Source organism: Echinops telfairi, unplaced genomic scaffold (genome assembly GCF_000313985.2).
Source record: "Echinops telfairi isolate 266 unplaced genomic scaffold, ASM31398v2 ScPeMD7_5868;HRSCAF=6743_0, whole genome shotgun sequence".
Lineage (NCBI taxonomy): Eukaryota > Metazoa > Chordata > Mammalia > Afrosoricida > Tenrecidae > Echinops > Echinops telfairi.
Genome location: NW_022109767.1, coordinates 1,576,003 through 1,590,564, shown reverse-complemented (window position 1 = coordinate 1,590,564; position 14,562 = coordinate 1,576,003). Strand labels below are relative to the sequence as shown.

Sequence of the window (14,562 nt, the reverse complement as noted above, 5' to 3'; positions counted from 1 at the left end):
TTTCTCCAGATGTTTTTCATTTCTACCATGGAATGTTGAGTTTTGAAATTTGCAGAGGCAGGTTAAAATTGGTAAAGAAGGGCTATTACCTGTGTGTTTATGGCAGTGGGTTAAGGCTTATTTTGGGGGGAACACTTCAGCCCTGTTCACGCGTTCTTCTATTGCACTTTCAAAGACAGACGTGCAGCCCCTGTTGACCCGCTGACACAGCATCAGGGACAGGTGATTATTTTTCCCGTGCACAGTCTAAAACCTCACTCTGCCTTTTGGATTGTCATCTAGTGAGGTGAAGTTGACGGTGGCCTCCTTCCTGTCTGACCGAATCGTGGATGAAATCCTGGATGCCCTCTCCAATTGCCACCATAAGCTGGTGAGTTTTTGAAGCTCTTGAATGGCACCCCTTCCCTCAGATCTGCTTGGGTACAAGGCAGCCTCGGATACAAGGGGATGGGAATCATCTCTTCTACTTCTCTTGTCCGGGTTTCCTTCTTTCCACTCTAGCACGCTTCCAATCTTCCCAGAGCCTGTTAGCATTTTGGCCGAGGGAACGGCAGGGGAAGCAGGAGGCGGTCTCCAGAAGTCTTGTCATTCATTTACGATGCAGGTAAAAAGAGTTAGAAGGAGAGGGTGACGGTTTGGGCTGAAGTCTGAAAGGGACATTTTTAGATTCTCTTTTGTGGCCCCTAGATATATAGAGTCATCTGAGAATGGGCTATTTTTGAAATCACGGAAGAGAAGGAAACCATTAGAGTCCAAAGAAAGTGCAAGAACACATTCTGGTTATCAATAGTGGTGGCCAACTGCCAAACAGGCCTCTAGAGACATGGCCAACGTGAAAACCAGTTTGCAGCATCTACAGTCTGGTTCTATAGCAAGATGAGGGACTGTGCTTTCCGTCCCGGTGCCTTGAAAATACCTCAGAAACCCCTCGTGTCTCGACCTTCAGGAAGCCCTCGGAGGCACAGCTGAAGGCTTTGTAACTGTTTTTATTTTATTTTTTTTAGTATCCCCAAAACGTTAGCAAAATTATGCAGGAAGGATCTCCAAAGCAAGATAGGGCAGTGTTTTCTTTGGGGGGAAAGCATCTCAGATTCACTGTGCAGGTTGGAGGAGTCCAGTTGGATGCCATTGAATGAGTAGGTGACCGTTAGAAACAAGCCCGTTGCCATTTTGTTGATTCTAAATCACGGCACCCCCTTTACGGGCAGAGCAGACCTACGTTCTGTTGGGTTTTCAAGGCTGTGCCCTCCTGGAAGCAGATCACTGGACCTTTTCTTCAGAGCCTCTGATTGGGCTTGAACCGCCCACCTTTTGGTTAAGCAGTAAATGCTTCCCCATATGCACCACCATGGGCTTGGAAGGTACTAGAGAACCCCCAAAGAGAAAGAAGCAGCAGCGTTCACTTTTCATAAGACAAAAGGAGCACAGGAACTCACATCGATGTTTCCTTCCAACAACACTGCCATAAGTCGGTCTGACGTAAGCCAGATACATATAAGATTTTTTTATGATTATCTCCTTTGAATATCGGTATCTTTAGAAATCTAGGCATCTGAGAGTGAACCTCTGAAAATGGTATCATCAGCAAGTTATCTGCATTGCAGCATTGTATATAGCACACAGTAGTAATAAGATTCACTCTCCCACCCCCCAAAAGTGCATCTGATCACAGCTCAGATATGCCGTAAGTCGGGGACTCACCTGTATGCTTCAGAGTACAGAAACATTATTATAAACAGTGGTCTATAATCTATAAAGGTAAGTTCGACATCTCCAACAGTACTGTCAGGTCCAGTGGACTAGAGTGTGCCTATTAACAGATGATTAGCAGTTGGTGGCAAGCTAAATTCAGAAACTGAGAGAACACATTGCATATTTGAGCAGTTTGACATGTGAAGTCATCGGGTACACATTGAGCTGCTAAGCCCAACGTCAGTGGTTCAAACCCTCCCAGTTGAGGCTGCTCCTGTGGAGATTGGAATTCCTGGCAACCTAAAGGGGGCAGTTCTTTTCTGTCCTAGAGAGTCAGTAGGAGTCATAGTCGTATTGTAGTCGATTCGGTGGCTGTGGACTTTTGATAATATCCAGTACACAGTATGTTCTGTTTCGCTTTGCTTTTCTGTATTACCAGTATATTGGTGGTGACAAATACTGAAAAAAGGTTCTCACCACAAAGTTATATAAACACTAGTTTCTGGTACATTTGAAGAGCCACCTCATTGAGTCTAATTCATGGTGACCTCATGCGTGCCAGGGTGCCACTGTGCTCCGTAGGATTTTTCAATGGCTGAGGTTTTGGGAGTTGGATCACCAGGCCTTTCTTCCAAGGCACTTGTCAGTGAATTACAATGTGTAACCTTTCAGCTATCAGCCAAGGACATCACGTCATTGCTCAGCACTGTCAACTCATGCTTTTTGTTTTTCTTTCAAAATAAGTGCACTATTATCATTTTAGAAGCAGTTTTTGGGTAGCCCAAAACTTCAGGGACTGCCTCCCGGTGTTAACTTGATAACACAAGACTGGATATTATCTCAGCATGACTCTAGATGTGAAAGCTACACTGAAAGGTGAAATTCTCACTTTTTGCACTTTTATTTGAAGGAAGGCCGGTGGTTTAAACCCACAAGCCTTAAAGCTTTACAGTCTCAGGTGGCCCACTGAGCAATTCTGTTCTGTGCTTTGGGGGTGCTGTGGGTCACCATCAAGGTGATGGAAATGGGTTTTGATTTGTTTTGCTTTTTCCTTTAAAGACGTTAGGTAATTCAGAAAATACTAGCATTTTCTGTTTGTCATTAAAAATAAATTATAGAAATAAATGTACTTGGAGCTTCCCTTTAATTTTACTACTTGTGCTTTAGATGGTGAAAAGATCATTTAGTGGTTATCGGAAAGAAATGGCATTTTTCAGTGACGTTTAGATAACTTAAATGTTTTCCCCAAGTGGATATTAGTAGTGTTCCCAGAGCTTCCTCAGAATTGTCGCTAGGTTTTCCTCCTCGCAAATGAGTTAAATCAGCTCAGCACTTGAGCATATTAATTTCAGCTCTGCTTCTGCCTCTTACCATTTAAAAGTCAACTACATGCTTAGCAGATTTACCTAAAGCATACCACTGAAAATTAATACCCATACAAAATATGGTGTTCATTATGTGGAAACAGTGAAAGTAGCAATAGTTAAGATTTCGTTAGCAATTTCCTTTCTTCCAGCCCTCTAAAAATAATTAAAGTTGGGAGCATTTTGCCTCACTCATTAGGTATGTTTAGGCACTAGATATAAAAGGAAATTTCTTCAGAGGATGACTACATTGAAATCAATAAAAAGGGAACATTTATTTTCTTAGAGAGTAGGCTGTATCCCCATTTACCCAGAGAAGTTTATAATTTCTTACGTCAAACCCTCAAAGGAATGACTGTGTTAAGAATCGGCTTTAACCACATGCGGGCACAGACCACCACTGCGCCATCTTGTGGAAGACATTTTCAGCACTTGACCTCACCAGTTCTTCCCTTGTCTCTTCTTGTCGGTGACTGACATCCCTAGGCTGACCACTTCAGCAGACGTGGCAAGGCCCTTCCTCAGCAAGAGTCCTTCGAGATTGAGCTGGTCGAGGAGAAACCCGCTAAGCGTGCCATCATCACGGTGGAGGAGCTAACAGAGATAGAGCGTTTGGAGGACCTGGATACTTGTATGGTAAGACACGGCCTCTGCTCGCACCCACTATCCATCCTTACCACTCTCCCGTTTCAGTAGCCCACCTGTACGGGGCCAGGCCAGACAGAACCCTCCTGCAGAGACAATTCTTTCTGAGACAGGTTGCTAACAAAGCTATGTTTCAGGGCCCCACACTGGCACACAACACCCTTCCAAAGCCCTGTGCTTAACCGATTACTTATCATTTATGTTGCTTTTCTTAAATAAGTGCACGTGCCCACACACACCCTGGTTTTCAAAAGGAGAAAGATTTCCATTAAAACAAAAACCTGAATTTGTCTTCATAGCCCTGGTGGGGAAGAAAACCCTAAATTAATTAGAAGAAATAGGAACTAGATTACCTAACGTTTCAAGGTCATTTGTGACGAGAAAATATCCTTAAACAAAATATGAGTTGTTAAAAAAAATTTGGCAGACCTCTCTTTGGAATAAAATAATGCAAGATGGCCATCTTTTTCTTGACCCTATCGTTTTTTGCTCCTCCCCTTGCCTCCCAGTCATTCTATACAGTGTTTTGCTCTGATTTTTGGGGTCATACCCTTACATTTGGATTTTCTTTGCATTTTTGATTCTGTTGACTTGATGCGCTTTCAAAAATGGAATAAACATAGTAATTCCTCCCAGCAGTAGGCTTTGATTCTTACCCATTTTCTAAAAACTCTACAAGTGGTGCACCCACCTAGTCATATAATTAGAAGATTCGAGTTGCAGATCCTTTTTTCATCCAAGGACAACTGGACTCTGGTTCTTGTTTGTTTCCAAATGACATTGTCATAGGTACTTCATACTTCCTGGCCGTTATAAATAGTTGTGGATGGTTACTGTATCCTCTGTATTGACTTTGTGAATGAATTTACATTCATGCTGCAAATCACCTTGCTTATCATATGTAATTTGAAAAGGGGTAAAGAAATGTGGTTAAGCAAAGTGTTGGATTTACAGGTTATGTGGTTTGGGATGAGGGAGTGTTGGCTATAAAAGGCAGGCTTATCAACTCGACTACTAGTTTGAAATGTGCAAGTTAGTTTGGCTTTTGTTTGATTTAATTTGAAGGAAAAAGATGGTTCTCTTTAAATGAAATGGGACAAAGGTGAAGGAGGTGAATTCCCTTTTAAATGCAAATGGAAGACAACCATTATTTATAGCTCAGGGGAGAAAACACTGCACACACAGCAGTGCGTAGCTGCTTCCATGTGCACCCATGCTTACTGCCCTGAAGCACAAAGAGGCAGAACTCGTTGTAGAACTCTGAACTGTACTCTGAAGCGCACAGGCTAGAAGGGGAGTATTTCTGGCCAAGGAGGCAATTGCTGGAAGAGTTCCTTTGAAGCAGGTTGAGGAGCAGGGCCTCAGGGGTGACTACCTAGTGACAAAACACAAGCTCTCTATAAACCAGTACTGAGCTGGTCAGAACTCTGTGTGTCGTGAACATCACGTTGTTGTTGCTGTTGCTGTTGTAACAAATTCGATCTTTAGTCATTGTGCCAACTAGGCAGCTCTGTTGTTCAATCGTAGAAAAGCAGCGGCAAGTCTGTCTTTGCTAGTAGATTCATGAAAAAGAATACTTGGGTGTAAAAAAGTGCAAGTCTGTGGATTTTGTGCCATCCTGTGTCCCCTAGACTCTCACTCCAGCTGTTGCTTCCGAGCCACCCTAAGATAGCAGCATTTAGATGGTGGTAGCTCCCCCAAGTGTAGGGGACTGGTTCTCCGAGCTCTCTGAGTAGTCTAAGCAGTAGCAGTAGCCACTCAAGCAGTAGCTCAAAGGTTGGTGGTTCAAACCCTCTCACAAGGGCCTTGGAGACTAAGCTTGGTGATCTGCTTCCAAAGGTGACAGCCAAGACAACCATGTGGAGCACAGCTCTGCTCTGCATGCGCCAGGTCAGCAGGAGTTGGCTTCCAGTCATGGGCAGCAAGCAAGAGCAACATTCTAAACCAGCAGTGGGAACTCACTGCTTGTTGGGAAGGACTGGAGCGGAAATCCTCCCGCCCTTTTACAATCACCTGTGCCGCCCCTTTCCCTAATCAAGATAGTAAATCATGATGATTTCTTCTTGGTGTCTATTACAAAGGATGTCAAGTTGTGATCTCCACGTGGTATAATTTTTGTTTAAGTTGAAATACACATTTCAAAAGGAGAATAGTTTGATTTCTAAAGCTTTGCTGTTAGGTGCCCATGTGCCAGCTCCAACTCCTGGTGGCCTTAAATGTCACAGAACAAAACTTTGCCCCACAGTGACCACCCAGGCTCCCCTGGCGAGTGGAAAGGGAGCCCTGGCGGTGCCATGGTCATGCACTCAGCTGCAATCCAAATGGGCAGCAGTTCAGTCTCACCTCTGCCCTCCGGAGGAACGTGTGGCAGCCGCGCACGCGCATGCGTGCATGCGTGCGAAGATTGGCAGCCGAGGGAACCCTAGAGAGCACTTCTCTGCTGTCTTGTAGGTGGAATCAACTCAGCAGTGGTGGCTCTGTGGAAGGTAGAGATTGCACCACGCCCAGAGCTTGTGCACTGTTGATTGCATTAAGAACTGCTGTAACTTTATAGCTCCTAAAATGTTTGCTTAGAATAACTCCTGAAACTTGTCTTAAAGAAGTCCCAGGTAACAGACTCACCACTAACCTTCTCTTCATACATTCAATATTATTAACAGTCTTGGCATTTTTGTTTGTCGTGACACATGATAAATCCATTATTGGATATTTCTTTTAAAAGCTGGGTAAAGATTCTAGGTCTTCCCCCCACCCCGTCTTTGCATTTCTCATATTCATGTTTTTTCCATGGTCCAAAAATCAGTTCCATTTCAGCACTTCAAAGACAAAAGCCAACTCAACTCCAAACTCATTGACACTGAGTCAGGTGGCACTCACACTGAAGTTTATTTAAATACTCAAATGTTAAAAAGATAGGGCAAGTTTGAAGGCCTAGGTTGGCAGTAGAAAAAAATTACTAATTGGAATGTTTAAGGATTTCCTTTCCTGAGATAGAAATAATAATTCGTATAATTGATTGCTTTGAAAGAAATTCATCACTGAGTCAATAATTATTAAATTTAAGCTTTGGCCAAGGGAAGGCTGAAATAAGAATAATGATTGAGTGATTTGATGGGCCATGTTATCTTCAGGAGGAATGATTGAAGGCTTTTATCACCTTTCACTTTAGAAAATTAAAGAAAATGGTGTTCTCTTTAAAGAAAGTGGCAGAGAGGAGAGCCATTTTAAAAAGTCCAAATCTGTTTTCTAGTCAAATAAATTGCTTTGTACCCCTCATTGTCCATGGTAGAAACTAACATCTAGTTTCTCCAGTAGGAGATAGAAGGGGAGAGAAACAAGAACTATTAAAATAACTGGAGTTTTTTCCAAATGACACAAGCTCTCATACCATCACTCACTCACTCACTCACTGTGTTAGACAGGGTTCTCTAGAGAAGCAAGACCAGGACACTTAAGGTTTTAGATAGTAGATAGATAGATAGACAGATAGATAGATAGAAAGAAAGAAAATAAGAAATAAAAAGCTAATTAGCCTACAGAGCAGTACAAATGGCTCAGTGCAGCTTACTTCCCTGAGACAGCTAGTACACTGGCAGCCCTTCAATTCACAAGGGCCGTTGGGTGCAAGTCACTGAAGCAGACAGCTTAGTCCTCTGTAGAGCAATTCAGGCTATCCAGCCACAGGCAGCAAACAGCAAGGCAGGTCACCAACAGTCAGCCAGATGACAGGGTCCAACAGTCCTCAGCTCAAGTGATGTATACACAGTAGTGTGGCGAAGCAGGTCTTGAATAAGGTGACCAGACGTCCCGTTTTTCACAGGACAGTTCAGTTTTTAACAATTTTCCCCGCATCCTGCGGCATTTTTAAAAAGTCCCGATTTTTGGAAAGAATGCATGACAAGCTAGGGTATATGGTTTTTGGCTGCCATGTGGCTATTTAACCAGGATATGAGTTTTATCAATGGTGTCCCGCTTTACCAAAGTTATAATCTGGTCACCTTAGTCTTGAAGGAACCTCAAACTACAGTGACATAGTCCACAGGTTGGGTGTCCCACAGGTAGTGTGGCTCAGGAGTTGAGACAGAGAACCAGCAAAGGCACACTGGTCCGATCATCAGAGAGCAAGAGACAAGAAAAGTGAGACTCGCTGAGGCAGCTCTCTCTTTGCCCTTCAGTTAAACTGCCCTTCAGTTAATCCCACATGTGTTCATTGGCCAGGTTGGCACAATAAACCTATCACACTCACTCACTCACTCACTCACTCAATGCCATAGTCAATTCCAGTTCCTACTGATCTTGTAGGACTACCTCTGTGGGTATCTGAAGGTAGATATCTTATGGGAGCAGAAACCCTCTTTTTCTTCCGGTGGACTTGAACTGCCGACCTTGTGTTTAGCAGCCCAGGACTCCTCATACCACCATTGGTTGTTATTTCTTCAGGTTGAGGGGAAAAAAATCAAGTGGTATAAAAAAAAAACCATTTTTATTCAGTTATTGAGCAAACACTTCCATAGTACTCACGATGTGTTGCATTAGGCAGTATTCTAAGCATTTTGTGACTATCAACCTGCTGAAACCTCTAAAAGCCTCTGGATCAGGCTTGATTCATAGTTTCTATTTAACAAATGAGGACCCTAAGGCACACAAAAAGGTACATACTTTGCCCCAGGATACACAGCTAATAAATGGTAGAGCTACAATTTAAAGACTTTGCTCCCAGAATCGTGAGGCTAGCTAGTCTGTCATAATTATCCTATCTCTTTTATGTGAGACATGTGTTATAGAGAGTCTCTCCGTGGCCACATGGTGAAGTGCTCAACCTGTAGCTGGAAGGTTGGCAGTTTGCATGCACCCAGAGGCACCTCTGTAGATAGGCCTGAGAATCTGCTTCCAAAAGCCTTGAAAACCCTATGCGGCCACACTGCTCTACACACACAAGGTGATAACTAATAGCACTCTAGTATAAACAACCAGCTGCCGTATATGTGGGTTTTGCATCCCTGCATTAAATCAACCAAGGATTGAGAATGTCCAAGAGAGAAGAAAGGTGGGAGTGGGGCAATTGCATAGTCAAAGCAATCTCCCACAGGCTAAGAGGGAGTGCACCTTGCTACTGACAAAGCATTTACATTGGGTTAAGTATTGTAAGTAAAGTACAAAGGATTTAAAGTGTACAGGATGACTTGCATATTTCATATGCAAATACTATACCATCTTATATAAGATGGATTTAGGTATTCATGGGAGGAGGTGGGGGGTGGAGTAAGCAACGGGAGCCTTGGAACCAATCCCCCAGGGATCTGAGGAACGACTGTATTCCTTGCAATCCTAATTAAGTGTTAAGCTAGATTTAATTAAACTGTCTAGCTGTACATAAAAGGCTTACTAATCCTAGAGTAAATGAATATGTGGAAGTCCCCACATTGAGCAGCCTTAACATAGCCTAAAGATTTTAAACATTATGGAAACAACTATTTCCAAAAATCAGACCTACTCGATTGTTATTCTTCTGCCCGGAATGAATCTGCCTACCTTTGGCTCACCTGGAGCATTCGTGCCTCTCTGAGTATTTTGTTGAGGACAGAGATTAATTAGCTTTCCTATCAGCTTCTTATTGTTGCAGCACACGTGCCTTCTCTGTGATGCAGACATGTGTATTTGCTCAGAATCTTTGTTGTCCCATAGACCATCTGTTGTTCTTCTCTACGATCAGGTGCTCTTAGTAAGTCTGTGTTTCCCAGCCCGCATCTTTCAACTTTGGTTTCTTATTGGCCCTCAGGGCGTTGAAGGATGCAGTGCTCATACTACTTATTAGTTATCTCTAAATATTTAATGTGTTGCTGTATTTAGTTGAGTACTTTTGAAGAACAGCTGAACTTGGGGATTGAGGAGAGTATGCCAAGTGGGTAAAGAGACAGTGTCCGTTCCTCAGGCATCACTAGCTCGCTAAGTTTATGAAATACTTTCTGTTATTTCAGTAAGTGTCATCCTAGTTTTCAATCGAAAGAAACTTATGCAGAGGAACTCCATGGGTTTAAAGGGCTTGAATTAGTACACAGTATTTTTGCAAATCGTGTCTCCAAGCCTGAAATAATTATTTGGGCTTAACCAACTCATCCTCCCATTTCAGAATACAAGTTTTACTCTTTATAACCCGCACTAAATTTCAACAAAAGTCCGTTTGTCTTAGAATGCTATTAAGGAAACAAAACAAATAAAAAGGTTCATTTCAAGTACCAATAGGTACTAACTGAACTAATCTGTTAGCAGAGTTAACAAGTAGAGACTATCAATATCTCATTTAAAATAATTTGCACAATGTTAACTGTGTGCAGAGAGGATTGCTCAAATCTGAATGACGAGTTTCCTGTTGGCATTTCATGTGTTGTGTTATGCATTTTAGACCCCTAGTGGCATAGTGGCTAGGAGCTCAGCTGCAATTAGCAAGGTAAGCAGTTCAAAACCACCAACCGCTCCTCCGGTGAAAGGCTTTCTATTCCTGTAAATGGTTACAGTCTTGGAAAGTCAGAGTCGTTCTGCCCTGGCCTTTAGGGTCATTGTGAGTTGGCATCAACATGATGGAAGTGAGTCATATGTTTCGTTTATTGGTATCCCTTTGGGAAATGGAGATTTGTCTTCTTGGTCGTACAGCAACCCATGAAAACCCCTTAGCTGCCAAATTCTAAATGGTAAGATGAGCACAGAATCCCCAACTAAAATGTATATTGTATGTTCCTCAAAGTTGCAAATACTTTTCTGTGACAGTCCCTTGTGGCAATAGCAAAGAATTCATTCCCCCTCAGTATCAAGAGTTCTCCTAGTCTCTTCATTCTCAGCCACCAAGAATAGACTCCTTGCAGAAGCCCTATTGCAGAGAGCAAGCGCCTCATATTCTGTCCCCCATGCTGCTTCTGCAGATGAAAGGGGGCTTAGTGCACAGTACTGACTGCTCCCGCGAACTCCCGAGAGACAGGTGAGACCCCGCATGAAATACCTCTGACTCCACCTATTAAGATAATCCCCCACGGCACACTCCAGGCATCAGGGCAGGCCTCACCTCCAGAACCCCAGAGCTGACATTCTGAACCAATTCCCAAAGGAGAAGACGGGGATGACTTAATATATCCTCTCCACAAAGTGCTGTAGAATATTAACCGATTCTATCAAGTCAGCATCCAGCATCCAGGCTGTGCATCTAACTTGCCAATTGGCAAGGATGCCTCTTAGAGTTTAATTTTGACAGGTCATGGTCCACCAAAACACACATAAGTAGTACTTACAGATAGTAATTTAGGCTGTACCTCATAAATTAAATGATTCTAATACATGAAGATACAACAGAAGCCATTCTACCCATTTTGTGTAGATGTTGTTGTTATTGTTGTGGTTGGGTGTTATAGAGTTGTTCCCATCTCATAGCAACCCACCAGTTGTACAACAGAATGAAGCGCTGCCTAGCCCTGCACCGTTCTCACAATTATTATGTTTGAGTCCATGTTGCACCACTGTGTCATTTCATCTCCTTGAGGATCCGCTTTGTCACCAACATATACTTCACCAAGCACGGTATCCTGTTCCACAGACTGGTCTCCTGATGATTGTCCAAAGCATGTGAGGCCAACTCTTACCATCCTAGAATCTAAGGAGCATTCTGACCATTCTTTTTACAAGACAGATTTGAGAAGTATACAAGTAGGTCCTTCTCTTAAACAAAAAAATGATGATGATGATGATGATGCCCATACTTTTAGCAATCATAGGTTTATTGACTCCTGGGGGGAAAACCAATAGTAGATACAATAAATTCCTTAAAGTCAGTCTCAGCTTTCCTGGTAGCACAAAGACACCTGCTTCCACAGCCGCTCTGAATGAACACTCCAGTTGAACTCAAACACTCATCCCTGCAGGACTTTCAGATTTTCCTCTCGTCTCTGAATTGACTAACATTCATAGCAGAGGAAACAATGCTAAGATGTGCTCTTTGCATATGGAGAAGGCATATACGCGAAGCTTCAAAAAGTCAGAAAAGTGGAATGAAAAGATAAGGAATTTTCCCACAAACTTCTAGAAGTCCCCTCGTGTGCGTCTGTGAGAGAGCTGCCCAAGGAAGCAAACTGGAACGCTCTGAAGGGAGATTTGTTTACTCAGGGGCTTGGTTGTTAGCACCTGTCAGGTCGGCTCCGACTTAGGTTGACTCCCATGCACAATGGGGTTTGTGTTCCATCGTGTTTTCTGTGCCTGATTTGTCAGAAGTAGATTCCCAGGCCTTTCTGCATTGTCTGCCTTCGATGAGAAGCTCGACTGTGACTTGGTCAGTACCCCAACATGCAAGCCACTATCACAGATGGGAGGTGATAGTGCATGAGGGACACTGACTGAGACTGAACCTGGGTCTCACACATGGAAAGTGAAAATTCTATCACGGAACCACTACTCCTCTGTTTAGGGATAAGCCCCCAGACCACTGCTGTCCAGTCTATTTGGACTCATAGAGACCCTCCATAAGGAAAACAGTCTTGACGGGAGCAGACAGCTTGATCATTCTGAGAAGTGCCTGTTGGGTTTGAACCACCGACCTTGTCCGTTAGCAGCCCAATGCCTATACCACAGCACCATCAGGTCTCCTTGGGATTGGGAGTTAGGAATAGTGGGAAGAAGGTGGTAGCTGGCTCTTAAAAGATCCTGATGGAGGAAGCTGGAGCACTTTTTATTGGTGAATTCTTTTGCGAGTTCTCAAAATTCCAAGGAGCTAAAGATAGAAAGATGAGAAGGCCATTCATTGAGTGTACGCCTGTTGTTGGTCCCCTGTGTCCTTACGTGTTCTAGACTTCGTGCTTCAAGTGGAAGGTGATTGGTGCAACATGCTGCCCACCAAATTGCCTACATCGGAAGGCAGAAGTGGTTCGGTTCATTCTGGTGCCCTCATAATTGGGAACTCCCACGCAAGGATGTGCTTGCATGCTGATCGAGGAGTCTGTCTTTCAACCCTGTGATCTCAGCCTGTTCATCATGTAAATGGGTGCAGTGGTGAAGCCAACTGTAGAAAGAATGACATGGGGGTGGCACCTGACGTCCTCCAGCTACACAAGGGGCAAGAAAAGCCTTTGTCACCATTTGTTGCCCAAGGCCGATTCTGATGAGGCGAAGATCTCCAATCTTCCTTACCAATTCCGACACCAACTCTTCCTTCCACAGCCCTCTCTAGTCTCCAGCTGGGTTCACTAATTCTCTGCACTGCAGTGATCACACAGAACTAACAATGCTCGTGCTTATGGGGCTTATAAGGGAAATTAATAGACTGCAAGTCAACTGAGTAATACTCGGGATACAGTTGTTCAGTTAGGACAGTTTCTTCTCTGCTGTTCCCATAGGCAGGCCTCTCTGGCCCTCAACTGCTTGGCCTGGTCTCTGCCTTGTTACAAAGCCTTTTTAGGGGCTGCCAGAAAATGCCCAAACAGCAGGACACTGCTATAAGCTTCAGCCTGGAGCCATTCAGCTCCAGCTCTGTGAGCCATTAAATGCACTTACCTGGATGGAGTGCCCAGAATTGCCCCGCCCCACCCCACAAGCCAGCACTCAGCTCTCCTTGCTCTGTTAGCTGGGAGGTCAAACCCTCTGCTCTGGCTCCTGGTTCTGCTGCTTTACTCCTCTGCGTCAAAGTGGTCTTCCGAACCAAGGAGGTTCAACAGTCAGGGATCTTGAGGTTCAAAGGACGCGCCCCACGCCCCACTCCTGGCTCCTCTTAGCTTTTGGGTAGAGAGAGCATCCTTGTCCTGCTTATGAGGTGGCTTGTTTTATACCCCGCAAGATGGCCATCACGATGAACCCTGTTAGCAATCACAGCTGAATTATATAATCCAATCAGTCCCTTATCTAGACCCATCAGGCAAACGGCATTCCAATAAAGGTTGGCTGTGGCTGGAAGAGCCATATTAAATAATCCACTGCACTGCACCAACCTTAAAAAAAAAAAAAACAGAACTGGAAAAGAACATAAAATATAAATGTCAAGCATCAGATTATATGCCAATTGTTTCATTTATGCAACACATATGAACCATATATACTCGCGTATAAGCCAAGTTTTTCAGCACATTTTTAATGCAGTTTTTGTGGTAAAACTAGGTGCCTCAGCTGATATTCGGGTTGGCTTATACTCAAATATAAATGGTAAGTTCGTTTGTGACATACAGTACATTTCTATTGGTGGATCACAGTGGGGGTGTATTTTGAGAAACTTTCATGTAGAGGAACTCACTCTACTATTGTGTTTCAAGTTAGTCACAATACTGGCCACACAGCAGCTCCTGCATTGACCTGTTTCTCCCCCACCCCCTCCACCCATAGAATTGTTTTCATGGAAGTATGCTTTTGCATATGGGCCCTGGTGGTACCTGTTGGGCTACAGTCCACATGGTTGGCAATTCAAAACCACCAGCAGCTCTGTAGAGCAAGACTGGGCTTTCTACTCCCATAAACAGTCACAGTTACAGAAACCCAGAGTAGCTCTGAGCCAGCACTGACTGGATGGCAGTGCCTGAGTGAGATGCTTTTATATTATGTCATTGGCCTTCCTTACAGGTCATTCCAAAAGATAATTTTTCTCTTTAAACCTTGTAAAACTTGAATGCAATTTGGTAATTCTGGCATCATTTTTTTATTTTTGGCACCATAATTTTCTCTTGCTTTTTTTTGTTGTTGCTGCTGCTTTTGTTTAATTTTGCTTTCCAAATGGTAAGGACCCCAATAGCATAATGGGTTTACATGCTGGGTTGCTAACTGCAAGGCCAACAGTTCGAATCCCCCAGTCTCTTTGCAGGCGTTCAGATGTGGCTTTCTATTCCCATCGAGATATACAGTC

At 43.6% G+C, this 14,562-nt stretch overlaps 1 protein-coding gene across 1 annotated transcript in view; it reads left to right on the top strand.

Annotated features, from left to right (window-relative positions):
• CARMIL1 (capping protein regulator and myosin 1 linker 1) overlaps positions 1-14,562 on the top strand; it is a 395,834-nt gene that overhangs the window by 321,350 nt on the left and 59,922 nt on the right. Inside the window, exons 28-29 of the mRNA XM_030887178.2 lie at positions 283-370; positions 3,543-3,692. Coding sequence (XP_030743038.2) covers positions 283-370; positions 3,543-3,692 — 238 coding nt within the window. The remainder of the gene's footprint in view (positions 1-282; positions 371-3,542; positions 3,693-14,562) is intronic.